Source organism: Vanacampus margaritifer, chromosome 6 (genome assembly GCF_051991255.1).
Source record: "Vanacampus margaritifer isolate UIUO_Vmar chromosome 6, RoL_Vmar_1.0, whole genome shotgun sequence".
In the NCBI taxonomy this organism is placed as follows: Eukaryota; Metazoa; Chordata; class Actinopteri; order Syngnathiformes; family Syngnathidae; genus Vanacampus; species Vanacampus margaritifer.
In genome coordinates this window covers 8,575,463-8,598,666 of record NC_135437.1, presented here as the reverse complement: position 1 = coordinate 8,598,666, position 23,204 = coordinate 8,575,463, and the positions used below count along the sequence as shown (strand labels likewise).

The 23,204-nt window shown below is 39.3% G+C and overlaps 1 protein-coding gene across 5 annotated transcripts in view; it reads left to right on the top strand.

Annotated features, from left to right (window-relative positions):
• Positions 1 to 23,204, top strand: part of brsk2a (BR serine/threonine kinase 2a) — a 192,665-nt gene that overhangs the window by 116,012 nt on the left and 53,449 nt on the right. For all 5 annotated transcript variants that reach the window (XM_077567801.1, XM_077567797.1, XM_077567799.1 and 2 more), the window contains exon 3: positions 18,192 to 18,277. In XM_077567801.1, coding sequence (XP_077423927.1) covers positions 18,192 to 18,277 — 86 coding nt within the window. The remainder of the gene's footprint in view (positions 1 to 18,191; positions 18,278 to 23,204) is intronic.

Below are 23,204 nucleotides of genomic sequence, written 5' to 3'. Positions count from 1 at the left end.
TTTATTTGTCATTAGGCAGATGGTAATATAATGGTAATGGATGCTGGTTGATGGCCCTCTCATGGGAATTTTGCAAATGACTCCCTAAAACACAGTAACTTACATCAAATAGTTATCTAGCTCAACTTTGGGCATGAGACTGCTTGAATGACTAATCATGTTAAGGAACTGCATATACTAAGGTCTTAGAGCATAGTAACAGCTTGAAACTGAGTTGTGATTGTTTTCATGCAGTGAAGTTTTACTTTGGATGGCTATTGTCAGAGCTTTTACATGTATTACAGGTTTTACCCACAAATCCATTTTTCTTTTCAGGTTTCCTGCCGAGCAGTCCAGTTCATGTCCCTTTGAAAATTGTCCGTTGTTTTGATGGAATACTTAGCCATCGTTATAAAGGACAACAAGATAAGAAAATTGTCTTTAACAGGACTCTCGCTGATGCCGCACTGTAATTGTTTGCATAAGAGATTGAAAGCAGGGTGCAGACTTGCTTACACCACAGATTCTGCAAATGGAAAATAAATTTCTTCATTTGCATCTTGTCTGCGGCAGAATCCTTCACTCTCTCAATGGAATGTCATTGGTGCAGTGATTGTAGTGTTTGATAAGCAGTCAGTATTAATAATCTGCTTAGTTTGACAACGTCTCCCTAGTTTACTTTTTATGCTCACGCTGGAGGCATCATCTTTTATTTGTTGTTATCTTTGTTTTATGATGGTCCCAACATGCGATATTTGCCAATTGTTTTATATTTATGATCTAGTAGTTTTTTGTTGTTTTTTTTACATACGAATCTTTATCGTATTTTGACTTTACTCCTGCATTAACATAGGTTAGTGATGGGCTACAGTAGATTTGGACTTTTGTGCAAATTTGGCTTATATTGCCACTGTAGAAACCTAACACTGCCTATGTTCCATACTATATTTGATCCATATTATAACTGGACAAATATTGAAATAATAACATACCAAGTCTGACTATTGCTGTGGGAAGTTTTTTTTTCCAGCATGTTTTGAGCCCAAGTGCAAAAAAAATGTATATATTTTTTAAATGCATGGTTAAATTAGCTTAGTTTGGAAGAATTTGAAACAGCACCATGACCTCAAGGCCTTCAAACATTGTTGCCAAAAGCCAGTACACTGCACAAAGTGATAGAGAGAGACCACATCATTTTTGTTTCATAATTTTACCTCTTTCACAAGATTTAAACACATCTTAAAGGAGAAGTCAGTTGCTCAAGGCTTCTTTAATGGCCAATCATTAGCTTCAGAAAACAGGTGAGCCGTGATCGGTCGTTACCAGAGCTCATAGGCACTGTGATGTCATTTTCATTTGACAGCAAGTGACAAAATGAATGATTTTGCCACTTAGCTCATATTCCACAAATAGAATATTAGTCAGAATACAATGTTCAGACAAGTGGGCCTGCATAAAAGATATTATTGTAAAGAAAAAAATGTGGGCTAACTTCCAATTTAATTATTTTACTGCCACACGTTATCCAAAAAACAATCCCAACAGTGCCGGCCGATTTCGAGCATTTTAATTAATCTTTCAAGGCAAACAGAATATTGTGAACTTTTACTACATAAACACTTGGGTACCAAATGAAAGATCCCGTTCCATTCTTTCATTAGAGAAAAAAGTATGTTTCTACCTTATTCCGTTCTTTAACAATCACCATTTGAAAATGGGTAATTTGAGTGAGATTGGGCGAAAATTGAAAAGATAAGGAGAAAAGAACATACAAAAGTGATACAATGCTGCCAACTGCTGGCCATAGTTGGATGTTTTTGATTTCACAAGCCCATTGACCAGACAGCGCTGCACAACACGTTACGCTGAGAAAAAACAACAACATAGCAAACGTCAATTAACGTTTTTGGCGGCATTCATTTGGATTTTAGTAAACGTTATTAAACGTTTTTGGCGCTAAAAGAGTTCAAATAGATTTTCAACACATTCATATATTTGTAATGTCAAATGTATCTGAAATGATGCATGTATCAGGTAGGGCTGGAAAAACATCAGGAAAAGTCAAATGAGTTGACCATCAAATAGGTTGACACAAAATGTTTCAGATATTTGTGTACAAAATACCTGCTTGTGTAATGTTAGCCAAAGTGTCCAATAGGATTGTCGTACGTGCTCATGCATTCCAGTCCTGATAGGTACCCTACAAAGGATGTTGCATATCACAGGAAACCGGACTACATTGGCGGCCCTTAGACAAGGAATTGAAAATGCATGTGCAGCTAATCCCATTATTCAACCAGTAGTTTGTCATACACATAAATGTTTGGAAGCTCAATACCACCACATCAAGCACCTCTTGTAATTGTAGAGGTCAAAGTTAACTTGTATTAATGTCCCGATGTCTGAATAAATGTGGTATTAAATATTTATGCAGGTTCTATACACATACATACATAATGTAATATGTTTATTGTATTTATTTCTTAAGTCGGGACCCGAGCATGTGCGTATGCGGCAGGTGAAAAGATGGTACCTCATGATAAATACACTGACAGGTTTTCGACGAGACCAAAAGGCTTTTGCTGAAGCTGCACTTCGGAGGCAATTACTGAACTCAGCCATTGTCACTCTCCTCTCCTGGCCTCTTCTGTGTCTGTGGACATGAATCTTTGCACATGGCCTCATAGTGGGGCGCGCTGCTGTCTTTTGGGACACAGTTCCACATAGAAACATAAAATGTGTTGATGGTTTTGCACACTATTATGAGGTCATGTAGAAAACAGTTTTCTTGAATCCCAAAACCACTTTTTTTTGATTCTCTTACTGCTGCAAATCTGCGTTTATGTGGCATTCACTGACAGCCAATATGAGAGCAATCAGGTCACATTTTTGGATGTCACATTTTTAAGTATGCTTATACTTTGGGTCCCCACGGTGCCATTAGAGGAGAGAATGACTTCTTTTCGCGTGCGAGCGCGCGCGTGTGTGTGTGTGTGTGTAATGCCACTTCAGTTCCACACATATTTACATCATATATATGTATTTTCCATCGCCCCCATGCCCTTTGCCTGACTGGCTTTGGGAATTGAAAGTCTGGACGGGACAGGTTGAATTAATTGTCTTGGTCTCAGTGTGTGCGAGTTGTGGCTGCACACTTTTTCTCCTTCATGACTCAGTTTACGAAAAACAGGTGAGCCTTGATTGGTCGTTATGGTTATGTCATTTTTAGTCGACCGCAAGTGGCAAAATAGCCACTCCTGAGATGGATAATAACGGGTAGATTTTGCTGTTCAAATCTTATTCCACAAACTCAATATTAATCAGAATACCGTGTCCAGACTACCGTTGCTGCATAGATCATATAAATGTAAATAATTTTTTGTGGGTTAACTTCCATTTAACCATGTAATGTGATCTTCCTATTCCATTACTGTTATCACAGAATGGATGTAATGATCGTTATCACCACAACAATGAGACTATACTATATGCCTGGCAAAAGGGAAGTTAAGCTCGCCATCACATCGCGACGTGGGCCAATTTCAAAATAAAAGTCTACTAATACTATTTGCATTGCCGTCAATATATTATTTGGTACTTTATTTTGAAGTTAGCCTTGTTACGTTGAGTATGTTTCAGCTTCCTTGACATGTTTGAATGGTGTCGAGACGAGAGGCAGAAAAAAAAATCCTGTATCATTAAGATGCTCATCATACATGCGACTTATGTGATCCACAAGGAGTTTCAACTTCCTCTGCTGCTATTATAGTGAATGTGGACTGATCATGTTGTTTTTGTGTGAATGTGCACTTTGTTTTTGTTTTTTCCCCCACCAACCAATCCACGGATTGTGCGCGATCCAAACCTTGGGGACTGATCCGAACCGACCACGGATCAATGATGATCCGTTGCACCACTAATAGTTTTTTTTTTTTTAAATAATTGATTAGTTGTCAATTAATATTAAGATTATTTGTTGCATCTTAAGAGCTTTCCGGGTGCTTTTTTTAACAATGAGAAATAGTGACTACCACCGCCAATGGTATAGATGGGGATTAGTCCTCAAACATGCACAGAAGGTACTTAATAACTAGCATTGGTGCCTGTCTGTTTTGGAGTGTACTTTCTTTATTTTTCCAATGTGACGTGCCGACGGCCAAGCTGACACCACAGGGGCTAAGCATCGGTCACATTTGGCCGATATCGGATTGGTGTATCTAGGCCTTAAAGCCTACTAAACCAGACTGAAACAATTTAACGACTGAGGAAAACCTCTACTGTTGTTTTGCATGAAGTAGCTGACAAAATTGGGACACAGGGAGCCTACAATGTTAAGCTTTGTCACAATATTCTTTGTGAAGGATTGGGATGTTTTTTTTTAAAATTTTGTCTTTTTTGCATAATCATCAAAATTAGAACAAACAAAGGCTTGACATATTTCACTTTATGTGTGGTGAAGGAATTTAACATGCAAGTGTCACTTTTTGAAACAAATTATTTAAATAAATAAGACTTTTCCTTGATATTCTAATTATATTCTATATATATATATATATGTTAAGATTCAAGAACCTACAGTAATGCTGATTGTACTGATTATGATTGTGTGGAGAAAATAGAAAAATCCCATTGATTTCTGACAAGCTTTACCAATGAGATGAGAGGCTTCTCTGTATCATTACAAGAAATGGATCTGTGACTTTAATGCGTTGTTTAGTTTCAGGGCAGGTTAAATTGTTGCAAGCCACAAGCTGAATCATCTAGCTGGGAGACCAGAGTATCTTTAGTGTGCAGCAGTGTGTGTTTGCTGTCGATATTTTCCTCACATCTCCCTCTCAGCTAGCAAGCTGCTAGTGACTGATGCTGCCTCTGGTGTTGGGATACGAACAACGAATAAACCCGAGTGACTCGCTCTGGTCCTCAAGCAGCACAACTTCAAAGCCCCTCGTGGTACCCCAAATCAGGTTGGAAAAAGGAGGCAAGGTCGAGGAAAAATTGTTAAAGAGGGATAGACAGACTGAGGAGACGTTTGGAAAGGGACATCTGAAGTAGATGGATGTGGTTATTTCAGCACAGTGACGGTCCTTGTTTTCAGACTCCTGATGTCTGACATGTCTCATGGTTTTAAAATTGAAGGGAGTAGAAGACAAAGATTTCCCACCTGTAGAATAGTACACAAGTTTGCTTCAATACCTGTAGCTGGATGCTGAAATACTGAAGAATGGATCGATAATCGTTTTCCCTTGAAGTGTTCATTAGCACAATCAATAATCGTTTTAATTCTACACCACTTTTTCATGAGAGTATTTCACTTCTTTTATGAGACCGCATGTTAATTTAGCTGTGTTTGTACATCTGTATGGCGAGGTTTTGTTACAGATGATGATTGGATCAATGACTGTGCTTGAATACACCTCATTGAAAATGACTAATGGACCTAAGACGCAGAGCAAAGCAAGTGATGAAGTAGCGGCAGATATTGCAGTGGGCGGCCAAGGTACAAAATGTCTGAGTCCAAGATGAATCGCACTTGCTTTAATCTTGTTATCCCGACATTTCAGTGACACCACTGTAGCTTTCTTTTTCCGCCGCCTCTACCTGCCCTCCTAACGATTACGGATTGACCATTCCCTCCCATCTCTGTTGTGCCGCAGGTGGAGCGGATATAGAAATGCTTCCAACACATACGTTTAGTCTCACACTTTCTCTAACTGCAAGTTGAGTTTGTGTGTGCGTATACTGCAGATCTAATGCAGAAGCAGTAAAATAAATGGCTTTCATATGTTGCAGCCTTTCACGATGATCCATCAGTTTGGTTTGCTGCAAAGCCAGAAGCCAAGGTTTTGTGTACTGTTTTGACTTAACAGGGTGGAAGTGCAAAATTATTCTCATTGGCATAGGCGTGCCCCGCTAGGTCGGCCCAACATGATCTTTTCTGGTATTCGCTAAAAGCAGATCCTCAAAAGCATAATTACATACATTTGCATGCCGGAACTTCAATTCACTAGCCTTGCTCTGCAAGCTGAATTCTCACAGTATTTGTGAGTTCACAAACTCCCGAGAATACATCTTGTACCGAGCCCGTTGATTTTCACCGAGGACCAATCGCAAAGCAACATTGTGATTGGGGGCGCGATGTGCAGCTGTGATAAAACCAGGAAGCGCCGACACCGTAGGAAACAAACTAACCTAACATGGATGAATGGACGCGACAATTAATTCTGTTGTCGCAGAATTACTCACCGTTTCCTTGTTGAATGTTGAACATCGAGAGGCGCTTCGTGCATTTTTATCTGGTAAAGATGTTCGTGCTTTTTTTTTTCTCCTAAGACGAGACCGAAGACGACATTTTCATCCGTTGCTGTGATTGGTCAAAACAAACGTGCACAAGATGCCGCGTCGTCCAATCAGCTTGAAGTATTGTAAAGAATGTCCCGCCTTTCCCGAGCAACTTATCGTGGAGAATTCCCAGATTGATATTGTGGAGAACACCCTTGAGTAAATCACAAATATCAATCTGGCTATTGCCAGGTTATCAATTCACACTTACCAGTCTGAATTATTTGCAATGGCAGTTTAATAAGCGCAAAATGACTCGACACACTTTGATGCTAACAGCCTGACACAGTTGCATTTCCTTCTGATCTAGAGAGAGAAACTATGACTGAGACCTGTTTATGTGCTTTTGTTTTCATAGTAAAAAAAAAAAATACACATACCCTACACCCTGCTAGCTCCCATCGCCTTTGCTCGTAAAACCGAAAAATTACGGCAAAACCATAAAACTGAACAATTTTTGAATTGAAAAGAGGACAGAATTGTGTTCAGTACATAATCGTGTAAACTGCTAGTGGACGACAACGCCGTTTATAAGTGTTAGTATATTTCTTACCATTCACGAATCTGTCGGCCCTCTCTATGAGCCACAACACTGACAATAAGATTTTGTATTGGAAAAAAAAAAAAATAATTGTGGAAAAAGCTGTATTGATATTGAAACAAGTATTGGCATTGTAAAAGGTTGTATTGAAAAATAAAATACAGACATAAAAAAAACCCCACTAGTTTCTTTAAACATATTTTTTTTGTATTATGATGTCTTTTTCAATGCCATTCTGACAATTTTTTTTTTACACTCTTTTTTTCCGAGTGTCACAGGTTTTCAGTTTCAACGCTCTGGTTTTCAGTTTCACTTTTCTTTTTTTCAGTTTCAACTTGTTGGCAGTGTTTTAACGTAGGGGGCGGAGCTTTGAGCGCGAGAACGCCTTCCAGCTTTTCAGGAGAGGAGAGAGGAGAGCGCGCCCTCTGTTGGCTAAAGGCAATACTCATGGATACACCAGGAACTCCTAAACCGCCTGTAAATCTGTGTTTTTTCAACATATAACCTTGTGGCGTCAGAGTTAATGTTTCTGTAGTAAACCAGTTAGCACGTTAGCTAAATTAGCATGACATGATGCATAAAGTAATTTGAAACATGGTGGTTTTAACACCATAAGTAACATATATAACCACATAAAACCTTGTGGCAAGTAACATAATATATAACCACATATAACCTTGTGGCTTACAGGCAAGTGGACAGAGCACTTCGAGTCGCGTCGCTTTTAATACCCCAGCATCGTGACATCATGAATACATTGACATCTCTTGTGTACATCTTTTTGTTAATATGTCAGGAAACATGTTGCTGAATTCTGCTTTCTTCCTGAAAAGTATGTAAGTGTATGTATGTAAGTTACTAACACATTTTTTCATAACCTGTTGGTGAATGAGGCTCATTGTTCCTGAATCAATATCCACTTCTCTCTCGGTTTGAATTTTGATGCTGCTCTGGTAAAAGGGAGGAATAGATTTTACCCGCAGGACACACACTGTGGGGATTGAAAACTCCCTTGACCTATATACCATTTGGTTCCATGTAAAATAAAGTTGACTTCGGTTGAAAATTTGGTTGTTTTTATGGTTCTGGTGACACAACTCATTAAATACATGAAGTGTTGTTTGGCTGATTCCGAAGATAAAGCAGAAATGGAGTGAAGGCACAGAAACGAAATGGAGCAAGACAAGTCAAGATGTAAAGAGATCCCCTATTGAGCTCAACAGGAGACCTCCGCACGTCTGAATTGATTGCATGGGCTTCTACTGTTAAAACGCAACCATTGCTGAGTTGTCACAGATGAGATAACTCTTCACATCTGTATCTGTTGTTTCTGATTTTCCTTTGAGGGGGTGGGGCACCTTTCATCCAGTCGCTCTGCCTTCAAGTGGCTTGAAGTTTACATCAAGTTTAGTTTCATTTCCTTTTCATGTTGCAATTCTTAAATTTTTGATTGGACTCGTTTGACCCACTTAAGTGTTTTTTTGTCCATGTTCACTACTTACGGTTGAATGTTTGTTATTCATTCTCATTAATGGCAGTTGAGTGATTTCATTCTTTTAGGGTGTGCATTATCATACGAGGGGCAGTCAAAAACAATGAGCCTAATTTAATTTAACCCACTTAGCAAAGGTAACAATGACATGCGCCCCCCACCACCACCGCCACCCCCTTCCAGCAAGCCCCCCCCCCAGAAACTTCCAGATCTGTGGTTTAAATACTTGTTTAAGCCTGTCTTCTTCTTGTCAGCCATTTTGGAAATTGCATCATTTTTGGATGACAAAAGCGGTTAACTGTAATTGAATATGATTGCAGCTTCTCTATTCACATTTTGCAAGCTTCTGAAAATATTTTGCCGTGGTTCCCCTTTCAAAGTTAGTGGTTCAATCGCAGTTCTTTGCTTCTGACAGGCATTCGACAATGATGCCATTTCCCAATTGACTGACAGGAAGAGGGTTTAATAGCTCATGACCCCAACATTGAATTAATTGTATCAAATTGTGTATGTGACCAGATACCTGTTATGAAAAGCAATGCGCACAACAGTATAGGACAGTGACGTTTGTGTAATCAGACATGTTCAAAACAATGAATTACTTCTGAATGCAGTTTCCTCCCTTTGCTAATGTTAGTGTTAACATTAGTTAGGTGTGATTGCAGCAGATAGTTTGCTAGTGGAATTGAATCCCCAATGAATATTCTCTACGTTATGTTTCAGAGTAATCCAGTCATCTCAGTTGACCAGTCTTGCACTGCTTCGCTGCCGTTATTGAGTCCAAGCACATGACCACTATTGAGCAGACCCAGGTGTCAGTGACCAGACTCTGTATTAATTCTCAGAGATTATTAGTGAGCTGAGTGAACATCCATCAGGTCATCACCCCTGTCTGCTTGAATTGCCAAACCAATAAGAATCATTGTTCATTTGTTGCTCACTTTCTTTGTTTGGGTTGTTTTCAATCTGTTTCAGTAGTTAGTGCCTTGACATGCGTCCACACACATTGGTGGTGTCCTATATCTCTTAACATTAGTGGTATAGAAAATGGATGGATGGCTGATTTGGATGTATATTTTTGGTTGGTTGCTACACCAAAAACAAAAATCATCTTCAGCTTCAAATTTCTGGCAGAATTTTGAATTGTTTAGTTTAGCCAGAACTGACTGCTCCAGCAGCTGTTTACAAGATCCTTCTCTTGGACGAAAACACGAGTTAAAGTTTTAAAAAAGCAAGCCAAAACGAACGATGTTTTCATCACCAAAGTTCAATATGGGTGTGACGTTCTACCATCAATTGTGAATAAAATATGCACCCCAAAAAATTGACGAAACAAATCTTGAAAGCCACTGATCGTTGAAAATTCATATATAGTGGATTAAATATTTAGTATATATTCCATCAGATTGAATCATTTCATTTCCCATTTGTACAAATTCAAGGTGACCTTGTCAACCCTGCTGAGTAAATTATCTCCGCAAAGGAGGGAGACTGAAAACCTGACAAAAAAGACATTTCAGATGAGTGACGCACGCAACATAACAAAGCCTTACGCTGCCTGCCTGTCAATGATAAATCACTCCCGTGGCTGACATGCTCATTGGATGCCCATTCACACAAACCTTGGCCTGTTGCACTCCATCTTGAGAAACTGTGCTGGAGTTCCCAAAGATTCATGTTTGCAACCTTTGACTTCGGGCTCTGTCAGGCCTCTCCCATTAGACTCTATCATGACCAAGGTTGTCCAGGGGCATGTCTGTTAGTGTGAAATAATGTAGCCTGCCAGTGATGTAAGTAGCAGCCCGATTCATCTATCAGCATCCCAGACCTAAGTAGAACCAAACAATCAACGTTTGACAGAAGAAAAAAAACAACAAACTATTGTTTATAGGAGAAGGAGGTTAGTAAAGAATGGAGAGGGGATATTGAGCAAGATTTGAACGGTGTTGGATGGATAAAGGATAAGGACTTAGCAGAGACACTGTCGATATTGATTTACATGTCTGGCATTGATCAAACCACCCCGTGTGAGGAATTTACTTCCTCGTCACAAAAGATCACTGACACAATCATTATCAGAAACGCCTAGTAGTAGTGATATTCAAGTCAGGGAGCTAAAATATTAAATTTTAATTTAGTGGCTTATTTGGATCTGAAGCAGAAAAATGGTGTAATTCGCTGTAGGACTCAGCTGGGAAAATCATGACTCTTGAACAAAAATAAGTTTCTTACTGGTACTGATGTCAGCCATGACGTACACTTTAGCATAGCTTTGTAACACATTTACTGCACTTGTATGTAATCAAACAATGGCCACATACACATCTTCTTGGCTAGCCAGTCTTCTGGTGGAGCTCTATGATATTTCTCCACTGGTTCACTGACTGACATGCGTATGTATCAGTGGATGGATGGAGGTGACTCATAGCTGGCTGGCAGTGATGGGTGGGGTGTGCATTAGTGTGTGTGCACAGTGTGAATGTATCCACATGCCAAAAGCATGGATGGATGACGAGCTGGCATTTTTTGTCAAGGAGACCAAGATATAGTGTCACCCCTCATTCTGTTCATTGATAGCTGAACACTCACATGCCATAACTGTAGTTCTCTTTCATCCCTAAATTTGATGTGGACTAGTGTTTAACATCCTGTATGTGCAAGATTTCCCTTATTGTATATGTTATGTAGGTTATATGTTATCCAAATGTGTAAATGTAAATATAAATTTACAGAGGTGGGTGCGTCATCGAATTTTGAGCGTCCGTCAATCGTCAACAGTCGGGACACTCTTCAATCCATCAATATTTAATTTCAAGCTGTAATCGTCAATCCGACGTTGGTATTCCTTAGTTAAATGGGCAATGTCTCTGTCATTTGAAGTGGGAATCAGTCAATGTTTTTGTCATTTGTCAGAAAAATGCCCATTTTGTCACGGACGGACAATTAGATTGACGATTTCATTGACAGACAAAACCCACTTCAAGCAATGCTTAGTCCCTCAATTTTACGAAGTTTCCCGTCATTTGTCAATCACCAACAAAATGGGCGCCCGTCATTAACTGATTGCTGGACCTTCCGTCAATAGTGACGGGATGCCTTCCTCTTTAAATGTATCCCCATCATAGTGGGTCTGAGATGCAGACAGGCCCGCCCCGCTCACTTATTTTCAGGGAGAACCCCTCCAACCCCCACAGGTACTCACTTGGTTGTTTAATTTCACACTTGATGGGTGCCCTGACACTCCTATGACCCACCAATTGAACACAAATTAAAAAGTACATTTTCCATATACTGTATCCTGTATACTGTACCTTTCAAACCTTGGCTGAATGCTTTTCATGGTATGCGTTTTACCATGATGGCTTGTGGAACTTACCTACTATTTTTTTACTCTGATGCTGGCACAGCTAAAAGACTGATGCTTTCGGTCTCCAAAAAATCTCCAAGACAAAGGGCTGGTTGGATGTGAGGAGGTCATGGTACAGGTAGCAAGTTAACACTGCCACCATACTTCGTGTCTTTATGTTACTTTGGCATTTCCCTTTTTGTCTTCTCCGTTAGATTGGTTATGCCTTAGCTCTCTCACATTCTATCAACATCTTTTGTTTTACATCACTGGGACTCCCTTGAAGCGGAGCCACCCCAGTGTTTTTAATATCTGACACACATGACTGCCTGGTTGACTTTGATCCCCAGATTTTAGCATCAAGGGACCTTTCAATTGTCGGCCTGGGGTGGGGGATGACAGAAATGTCTGTGTTTTCCCCCTCGGTGCATGAGAGAGACTCGTGGACCAAAGGGTACAAGATGCAATAAGCGGCGAGTGTGAGATGACAGAACTTGTGATCCAGTATTTTCCCCTCTGAGGTTTTGACCAGCCTCTGGATTCCAGTTACAACACACACATATAATATATTTGCATCTTTGTTGCCGCCTGCCTATCTGTGATCTTTTCTTCTCCGAACACCGAGCGCCATGAAATTGATGTTCTCCATTATTTGTTTGATCATCCAGGCCCTTGATTTAAAGAATCAATATCGGGCTGATGTGGCAATGCGAAGCAGCCCTTCATGTTTTTAGAATTGAGTGACATTTATGACCAGCAGTGCATGCCACATCTTATTTGTCCCATTTGTCTAGGTCCTAGGAGGGTACCCTACATGATGACTAGGGTGTCTTGTTTAACCAGGATATTCCCACTTTTGAGCCTTGTGTCCCGAGTTCTGGCGGATTTCACCAGCCCTATTCTTTTGTCCCTCTTTTGCGCATGTCTCATCCCGGCATCAGCAAGCCTATATTTTTGACCCATGTGCATGTCAATCACACATTGTCATAGCAATTCAAAGAATAGACCAATTAAAGAGGAATCTAACTGTTATGTTCTTTCTATTTACTTTCACATTCATGTTTGTGTCCTACCGGAACTAGAACTGCTTCCTGCTTCAGTGTCTAATGCTGCATTCGAGGATGGTCGGAAGTCGGCTATATCAGTTGGATTTTTCCCCAGTTCTGACCTGAAAGCGTTCGAGGGAAAAGTAAACAACCAAAATGGCAGATAGTGATAAATTGTTTTTTATTTTGGTCCTCAAAACTCATTTTGACCTCCAGCAAACTTACCTTGTCACAATTCTGCTTCATTTATTGTTTTTATCTTATTTCATAAGCATTCCATACAGTTCAGTAGTTCAGCGTGTAATTTCATGCAGGCAGACAGCGGGATACTGACACTTAAGTTGTGTTCTGTGAAGTTATGCCAAATATTTTTGAATGAAGAAAGCTATCTAGTTTTATACTCGAGTAAATGATGCTTTACCATTCATGGTCTGTGTTTCCAAAGGCTTCGCCATTGTAGAGTGACGTCACTTGTATTCCGTCGCTGAAGTGGGGGTCCTTTTTTTTTCCTACTTCGCAAGTGGAATTTCTAAGTTCAAGGGGGCGTTCTCATACACACTTCCATGTTTGAACTCGGAGAAGTCAGACTTCCAACCATCCTCGTTGTGCAGCATAAGAATCATGGAAAATGTAGCCACATTTGTTTCATTTAAAGAAATAAAGAACTTGCTTTGAACGATCAATAGCTGTGTAAAGAAGCAAAAGGAAGCAAGTGCTGTACTCACTCGCATTCGGCAGTTGACTCAAGGTGCATTCAGTCACCACTCACACAGTAAGACAACTCAAACATCCATAAAATTACTCATTCGATGCACCATACAGCAGTGACTTGCACGTGAGCACGTTGCAGCATTTTACACCAAAATCATAACAGCTGCATGTCAAGTCAAGTTTTTGAGGGGGTAACTACATTGCAACAACACTGGGAACAAGCAAAAAAGATTGGATAATGGTGAGTGCATTGATTGTTTAGCGCTGTTGAACTGCCAAACCAGATACCATTTAGTATTAGCTAAAGTAATAACACAGCAACCGGTCACCAGATTGACTAGCTATTACATTTGTCATAAATAGTTCCTGATGAGAATTTTTTGTACATTTGATCATCATTGTGAAGGAATTAACTAATCAGAATTGCTGTCTGTTATAATTGTTATAAACATGAACAATGCTTTTCTACAGTCACCTCATTCAGTACAATATTTTCCTGAAGATAGTTACCATGTTCAAGCTGCACAGAGACACATTGACTAGCCAATGATTGTATAAACATTGAGTGTGCTGTCTGCCAGTGATGGCAGAGGCTCAAATACAAGCTGACTTGGGTAATATTATCCTGGATGGTTTGAAAAGCCTATCAGGTGACTATTCAGGACGCAACAAGTGGACATGTACGGGTAAATGGTGTGTGGTCTCCCTAATTTAAACATCAATTGCACATCATGTTTTTTCCTTCTTTTATTCAGAAGTTTTGTGATTGCTTTCCTGCTTGCAACAACATCCATCACCATGGTTGTAGTTAACGCCACAAACCTCATCTGTGCTGGAGCCTATTGATCCTTCTAATGTGGCAGGATATGAAGCTGATGGATTCCCTGTGGATCGAAGTGTTGCCAATCAACCCATCCTGACAGGCTCCTGTTCTGACACCTAATGATGGCTAGCCAAGAACAATAACCACACACTTAACGAGACAAATGATCTTGCTGTCAAATAAACACCTGGGCTTTTATGTGATCTGACCTCCGTGTATGAATATGCTACCTTTTCTTCCACTTGAGAAGTTGCTTAGTTAATAGCTAGTTGAGTAGCAAGAAGTTCACATGAAGAATAGGAAGGTGTGTGTATCCAACGACCTGAATGCGTGCTTTCATGGACCACAACAAGATTGTGTGTGTCTTTGCCCTAACAGAACCCTTAACTCTATTTGCAGGTGAGCCTGGGGTTGTTTGGCAGATCATTTCTACCATAAACTAGAGCGCATGCGGTGCCTCAAACAACTCACCTTCACAAGTTAATCAACAGCTTAATCTTGCAATAAGTATGTGGTTTTACAGTTAAGTCTCCACATTAACTTAAGCCTCATGCTTTTGTATTTCAATTAATGAAGAGTGGGTGGCTCGAGGTAGCTTAACAAGCCTGCTGCAGGCTTTGTAGCATTTCGACAGCTCATCTCGCCTTGAATCCCGCGAAGCATTAGTCTCTCTGCGGGGATCCCGGCTGCCAGCGAGCGAGGCACTGTCGGCCCGTTCTTATCCACACCGCGCAGTGCCAGGTGAGAGTGTCACGACTCACCGCTGTTCATAATGCTCATTAGTCCAGATTAGCCCTGATTAACTAAACAGTTTCCCCCATTTTAGCCCAATTCCCTGCTGTATGACCAGTGTGAAGAAGTAAAAGGTGCACTGCGTTTAACAAGTGCGCATTTAATCAAGACAAACTCAGCATGTCTGTTCTTCAAAACAACTCACGTTACATGACACTAAAGGAAAGTGAAAGCTGTCAAAGGCAAGTGTGGTTGTGTCATCGACAGTGAGGCGATCGAGACATGGAAGAAAAGTCTTTCCATCTCCTTAGTTTGTCAAATCGTAGACGAGCACATGGCCGTAAACCCAGCGGGGCAGTGCAGGGGCTTGAGATAAAATTCCACTAGTCTCCATGCTGACATTCACTGGCAGCTCTTCATGCTGACGCCAGCTTCCAGAGGTACAAATCCAAACTGATCTACTTGCCAGTCCTCACTGGTCACCTGAAACGCTGTCGAAACTTAGAAACCTGTGTGGAGTCAGCCGTCAGCTCGCACTGGACGTGCTACTATTTCTGTGCAAACAGTCACAGACAGGGCCACTGTCCTCTCAGAGAAGTTGATGCAAGTGGACATTATTGACCTCCCTGTTCAGCTGATGTTTAATAGTAAGACTCTTGACAGGTTAATACACTTTTTTTTTTTAATTTACAAACAAATTTTTAATCTCCACCTCAAGCATGGCGAAAAAATGTTGTTGTGTTTTTGACTGTGGGGAAATATATTTTTTCTACTTTGCAACATTAATGGAAGGAAGGTTTGCTTTTAAATCCAGGTTAAAAACAAGGCTGTTTCCCATGCCTATGATGGAGATCTTTTAAAGTATTGGTCTCCTACCTTTTTTTCCCCGTCATAGACCACTTCATACAAACCCATTACTTTCGTGGACAGGTAAGCAGGTGGGTGGGGGGTGATGGTGCGAGTGTTGGCTGATTAATAAAATGCTACAAACGCAAATCCACCGTGTATTTTTATGTACATGTACTAGCAGCACAAACACCATGAAAAGATTAACAACCACGGTTACTAGGTTAACGCTTATCACAAATGATACGAGCAACACAAAAACGGGGGTACTTTGTAGATATACTTTTACAGTAAACGTGAAGCCACATTTTTATGTAACTATATTAGCAGCATCCTCCTGAAATGTGCCGCTATAACAAGGCACCACAGAACAAATATAAAGTCCATGAATAACTCATCATAACGCTACAGCAAGAGCCGCTAACCGCATATTGTGCTGATCGGGCCTCGTAAGTGAGAACCCTGTTACCGTAAGTACGTATTTCGTTTGTGAATGCACCTTCCTTTTTCTTCTTGGTCATAGGCTTTTGTGTTGTCTCATCACTGGGCTTTTCTTCCCGTTGCAAAGAAACCTTCCAAATACTTTTTTTTTTTTTTTTTACTCACGTTTATACCTTGTGGATTTAGAATCAGCGAACTGTGACTGAGATAATTAGCATCTTGACATGCGTCAAATGTTCGTTGTAACAAACAAAATCCAGTCACTTTTCAAAATAAAGTATTTTCTATCCTCGGATAATAAATAAACCAGAAGTACAGTACGTTTTTTTCTTTCTTTTCTTCACTGTGCAGCTTGCCGCGGTCCAAAGTGGCCTGCTTTGGTGACCTCTTTTTTAAAACATTTTTAAAATATTTTTTTAGGAATAATTTTCTTGCACTGTTCATTGTTTTCATCATTTCCGTAAGCTATCTTGTATTTATGGACAGTCATTTCTGGACTACAAGGCGCACCTGACTATAAGCTGCGCCAGATAAATTTGGGGAATACTCAAGTTTGTTACACATATAAGCCGCACCCGACTGTAAGCCGCAGGTGTTTTAATGTTACCGGACCGGGTTCCCGATAATTTCGTTTTCATATTGAGGGGGCAAATTGTCTTGCTCTCATTCTGTCTCTCCTACTGTATTTGGGCTCACTTGGTTTGTTTTGCTCTGCCTGACGCTCTTGTGCCTTTATAGTGCGTCCCGTTGTGATCTGATGGATAAGCCGCACCTTTGTATTAGCCGCAAGGTCGAATGCAAGTGAAAAAAATGTAGCGGCTTGTAGTCCAGAAATGACTGTACTTTATTTTTAAACATCTTTAGGTTTTTAAATGCTTTTAAATGTACTTTTATGTAAAGCACACCAAGTTACCTTGTGTATGAAATGTGCTGCCTTGTAAAGCAGATGTCACTAAACTTTTCAACTCAAGATACAAATTACTGTAGAAATGTGGAACAACCCCATGAACTGCATTGACAGAACATCATACTGTTCTTATGAACGTAGCATAGTATTAATTAATTACAAACCATTAACCCAACAAGAAATTATTTGTTTGGACTCATTAATGTGCATGTTTGGGAAATGTTGCTTGAAAAGTATAGAGTAGTGACTTAGTTGAGAAAGGTAGCTGTAAATGAACTTGCTACTTAATCATCATATTACTTGTTAAGTGTCATTTCTATGGCTATGGCGTGTGAAGTTCCTCCTAGCAAAATATGGCTTTACAAAAACGCGACGAGATAAACGTTATCCAAATCATTCCATTGAACCTCGTGGGCTGTGTGCTATAGCGTTAAGATTTTATTTTAGTTGTGAAATGTTATTATGAATCATTTCTTGTCTCTGTGGTTTCTCTGTCGTTGAAAACTCTATTGAAAGTAATACAACCTCACTTGTAAGAGTATATTGTAGATTTATTTTCCAATTTAAGTGTTGCTTCATGTGAAAATGCTACAGGATTGTGAAAAGTTGTATCTTGGCAGACACAACCTGTGTTTTTTATTTTATTTTTACATTGAATGTGGTTGAAACTTAGCTACACAAGCTCCTTGCATAGGTTTGCTTACTCTCCTTAAGCCCATGTGCAGATTGCTGCTTATGCTTGTCACATTTCACTAGTGACCTTCACAGGTAAATAAATAAATAAATGAATAAATCAAAGGCTGGACATTTTTTACAGACCTTTTTCTTCAACTTTGACTACTGGCCAAATTAGCGTGGCTGTGCTTGTGGAGTGCTACTATTACATTATACACAGTATTTTGACATATCACTAATAATTCCTTCTTCTTTCCTTCATCCCTTTCCATTTCCTGCCCCTCTACTCCTATTTCCATTTTCTTTCATCCAGGTGGAGCGAGAAATAGCCATTTTGAAGCTCATAGAACACCCGCATGTTTTAAAGCTACATGACGTCTATGAAAATAAGAAATACTTGTAAGTATCAGATCTGGATTTCTTGCAAATATACAAGATATGAAATGCACTTTACATCAAGCTATTTTTTTATTTATTTTTTAATGTTGGTAAAGGTTTGTTTGTTGATTCCTTTGGGGTGTTTTTCCCCACAAATCTCACAGATGATTTTGTTGGCCCAGAGGAGCAGTTTTAATTGGCTTGGTATGATTTAAGGACACAGTGTCAGCCTTGGAGGGGCCAATGTTCCATTAATAATGGCATGAGGCGTTTAATTTAGTTTCTCATGCTTGGGGAATGCTAATAGGGAGAGAAGTATCCATAATGTAAACAACATGACACACTCATCAGCCACACAGCCATTTGCAGTAAGTGTACATTAACCATGGAGATTGGCAGCTGCATTACACACTCACACATATTCATAAAGCTATTTGCTAACTTTGCCTGTGGTGAGTGACAAGTCCATCGGTCATTTGCAGAAGCTTCTTGATTGGCGTAGGACAATTTGTCAACTAAATTCAATTAGCTCTCATCTTGAGTTTTACAGCTCAAATGGGATAAGGCACGCTGCACTGCATGCCTTAAGATTTGAAAAGGAGCAGAATAAACAGAATACTTAGATTTGCAGTTTGTGTAAGTGGATTATTTGAATCACATTTTGAACCATTTATCGTTGCCATTTGGTCCCAAGTATCAGTGACTAAAAAATAAGAACAGCAGAATCTATTGACAGCTTAAGAAATTAATTACTAACACAGAATTGGAAAATAGTATATGAGGAGACTGACACTAAAAAAGCCTATGAAACATTCTTGTAATTTTTTTAAGTATTATTTGATAAGCATTGTCCATTAAACTGTTACAACCAGAAGAAAAGATACACAGAAAAAACATGGATCACGAAAGGACTACAAAATGCATGCAAAAAAAGGAACACATTATACAGGGAATTCTTAAAGTTAAGAACTGTAGAGGCAGAAAAGAAATACAAGCTATACAAAAATAAGTTAATTAATATTATGAGAAAACCTAAGAAAGATTACTATAATGACATATTGGACAAGAAAGAAACAAACATTAAAGGCATATGGAACGTGTTAAACAATATTATCAGGAATGGTTCAACAAATACAAGTTATCCTGAATATTTTATTGAGGATAACAAAACATTAAATAATATGAATGATGTGGTTAATGGGTTTAATAGATTTTTTTTGTAAGTGTGGGGCCTAAACTGGCGGAACAAATTGCAAACCCACAGCCGGAAGAAAGATAGCAACCTTAGCTCAATGTTTTTGAATCCTGCAACTGAAAAAGAGATTATTGAAATGCTAGGGCAAAATTTCCACAGACTGGAACAACATTGATATGTTTTTGATTAAGGAAGTAAATGATGTAATTGTAAAGCCATTGACCTATATGTGTAATTTGTCCTGTATTCACACATAAAATGAAAACTGCCAAGGTCATTCCAATTTACAAAGCAGGAGACAGAAGTCAATTCACCAAAAAAAAATACAAAATAAAAAAATGCAGGAGGAGTATTTGTAGATTAAAAAAAAAAAGCACTTGACACAATAGATCATCATGTACTAGTTAGGAAACTTGAAACCTATGGAATAAAAAGAGTTACACTCAACTGGTTGACAAATTATCTATCTTATAGGAATCAATTTGTGCAAATGGCAAATCACAAATCAACTCAACTGGGTATTGCTTGTGGAGTCCCACAAGGGTCAGTTTTGGGACCCAAATTGTTTATGTACATAAACAACATTTGTATGGTTTTGAAAATCTTAAATTGTGTGCTATTTGCAGATGACACACACATTTTCTGTTCTGGGGAGAACCTGGTTTGACTTTCAACTTTCATTAAATTTGAATAAAACCAAACTGATGTTGTTTGGAAACTGTAAAATATTATACGCAAATAATACTGAGGATTAAGCGCACGCACTGTTGGATTGTTGGGAAAGGCCAGACACATATTAAATGAGAAAACAATGTAGCTTATATTTTGTATTGTTCATTAATATTACTAAATTGAATTACTGTGTAGAAGTTTAGGGTAATTCCTACAAAACCACAATACAATCATTATGCACACTGCAAAAAAAGCCATAAGAATAATTAATCATGTAGGGTACCTTTAACACATGATTTTAAAACTGGACAAATAATGTATAGGGCAAATAAAAAAATGCTGCCCGGCAACATACAAAACATTTTTTACAGAGAGAGAGGGGGGTTATTAATTGAGAGGGGAATTGAACTTTAAACAACATTATGCTTGCACAAACTCTAAAGTGCTCATACTAACACTGTCAGTTTGCACTTAAGGTGTCTTTAGTGAAAGCTATCAAGTCAGTGAAAGATAAACAGTGTTATGGTGCCAGCTGTCCAACAACTACAGATTTATGAGGCTGTTGACATAAATCCACAGCAAGTGGTTTCCTTAGTGCGTTGATAGGTGAGAAGCAAATGGAAGTTGAGTTGATACGTTGTCGCATCAATATTCTATTAAGGAATGTTTCATTGCCACAAGTGAATGATCGCATCATAATGTGGATATACATGATACCTCTAAGACGAATAGTAGCAAGAACTGTGCTCTGCCAAAGACAACAACGCAGATGTGTAAATGTGATTTAGAATACATTGGCTGAAAAGACTTAATTTTCATCTTAGCTGTCAGTTCTGAAAAGATACATGACTTACCTACATTCACAAAGGTCCCAATGGTCAGAAGGAAGCAACATTTTCTTCTGAAACTCATTAATTGCATGTACAATATCCCTCACATTTTTGAAGATATTTAATTATATCTTTTCAATGGGACAACACTGAAGACATGACACTGACTCATGAAAAGTAGTCATTGTACAGCTTATATAACAGTGTAAATGTATTGTTCCCTCAAAATAACTCAAAATACAGCAATTAACAGCTAAACCCCTAGCAACAAAAGTGACTACACCCCTAAGTGAAAATGCCCAGTCCACCAGAGCTTCACAGGTTGCCACTGGAATCCTCTTCCACTCCTCTATGATGATGTCTTGTTGCGACCGTGGCTCAGGATGTAGAGACGGCCGTTCAGTAACCAGAAGGTTGGCTGTTCAATCTCCGCTCTCCCCAAGTCATGTGTCGTGTCCTTGCGCAAGGCACTTCACACACATTGCCTCCAGTGCTACTCACACTGATGTATGGAAGGTGCGAATGTTTAGTGGTGGTCGGCGGGGCCGTAGGCGCACACTGGCAGCCACGCTTCCGTCAGCCTGCCCCAGGGCAGCTGTGGCCACTTAAATAGCTTACTACCACTACAGTGTGATTGTGTGAGTGCATGAGTAATGTATCCATTCCATTGTTAAGCGTCTTTGAGTGTCTAGAAAAGCACAATATCTGATGCATTATTATTATTATTATTATTATTATTATTATTATTATTATTATTATTATTATTATTATTATTATTATTATTATTATGGAGCTGGCAGATATTGCCCATAGATGTACAACTTGAAGGTATGTTTGGGGTCATTATCATGCTGGAATACTGCATTCATAGGGATTCATGCTGTGCTTCACCATAGCACAAGACATGTTGACATTTAGGGTTCCCTCAATCAACTGTACCGGGGAAAATATATACTGTAAATATAATGCAAAAATGTGAAACACTGATTTTAGAAATGCACTGACAGTTGTACTTCATGTTTACGAATGTTTTTTTTTATCAGCAATTTAATCATGCAAATGCCAATAAATAATGCTTTTGACTTGTGCAAGTATGCCAATTTCAATGAAATTACACAGTGGAAGTGCTCAGGTCGAATATGTCAGTATACCAAGGGTTCTTGACCTTGTTGGAGGTACTGAAGTAGAAATCATCTTTTCCAAGGTCGAACTGTTCTCGTCATCAAAGCTTTATCAATGGTACAGTTATATTTAAAAAATGTCATTTTAACATTCTTAACCATCATACAAGTAGAAAAATAAATAAAACAGTTTAAAGTAAAACAACAAAAATGATAGTAGCACAGCTGGAGTCTTACTGTGTTTGACTGTCTCCCCTTCAAACTGTATAACTCTTGGTGTACATTCATTCCCTTCTCACGTTTGGGTCCTTAGTTTGAAATATGTATCACGTTCATTTAACATCACAAATGTTCTTTTGGATTAATGAACGAGTCGCACAGATAAACTCCGACATCTTGTGCAATCGCCCCCACAAGACTCGAAGTTGTAGCCGTGGGGGAGGCCTACCCCTCATTTATTTCTTTATTTATTTTACAGTACATGTTTTTTCCTCCGGTAGGTGTCCCATTACTTTTTTTCCAAACAGTTTATGGGGAGTGAGCAGAAGGTGTGTATTTCACCTGCTGTCTGACATTGCAGTTGTGCTGTAGTGAAGATAAAGGGAGGTTGAGCAGAGAATAAATGAGGAGAGGCCAGTTGAGAGCAGGACGGGGCACAACTGGCTATTGGCCCACGGCCTGTTTCATGCGGGCCTCAGCAGAGATTCATCTCCTCATGTCCCCTCGGAGCACGGGAGCATGGCCGTGCAGTCATGATGACAGACTGCCGCCAACCAACCCCACGTGCTCCACCCGAGTAGTGGCGAAAAAATATGATAGGAGGAAATACTCTCAAAATAATTCACACTCTTATTTTCTGCAGTTAACAAAGGATTTCCCTCAAGTCTCTTTCACGTGATTAACAGAAGCAGACTGTCATATTATAAGCTCCTTGACGTCTAAGTGTAATGCTACTGTGTCATCCTTCTGATGCCTCCCACAGGAAGTGAGTTTGTCAGAACCCTTTTACAATACTTGCACTGGGGGCAGTTTGAAGATTAAAAAACAAACAAACATAAAAACAAACAGTGTATGTGACCTTTGGGATTGAACATAGTTGATTTTGGACATTTACATTTAATGGCAATCTG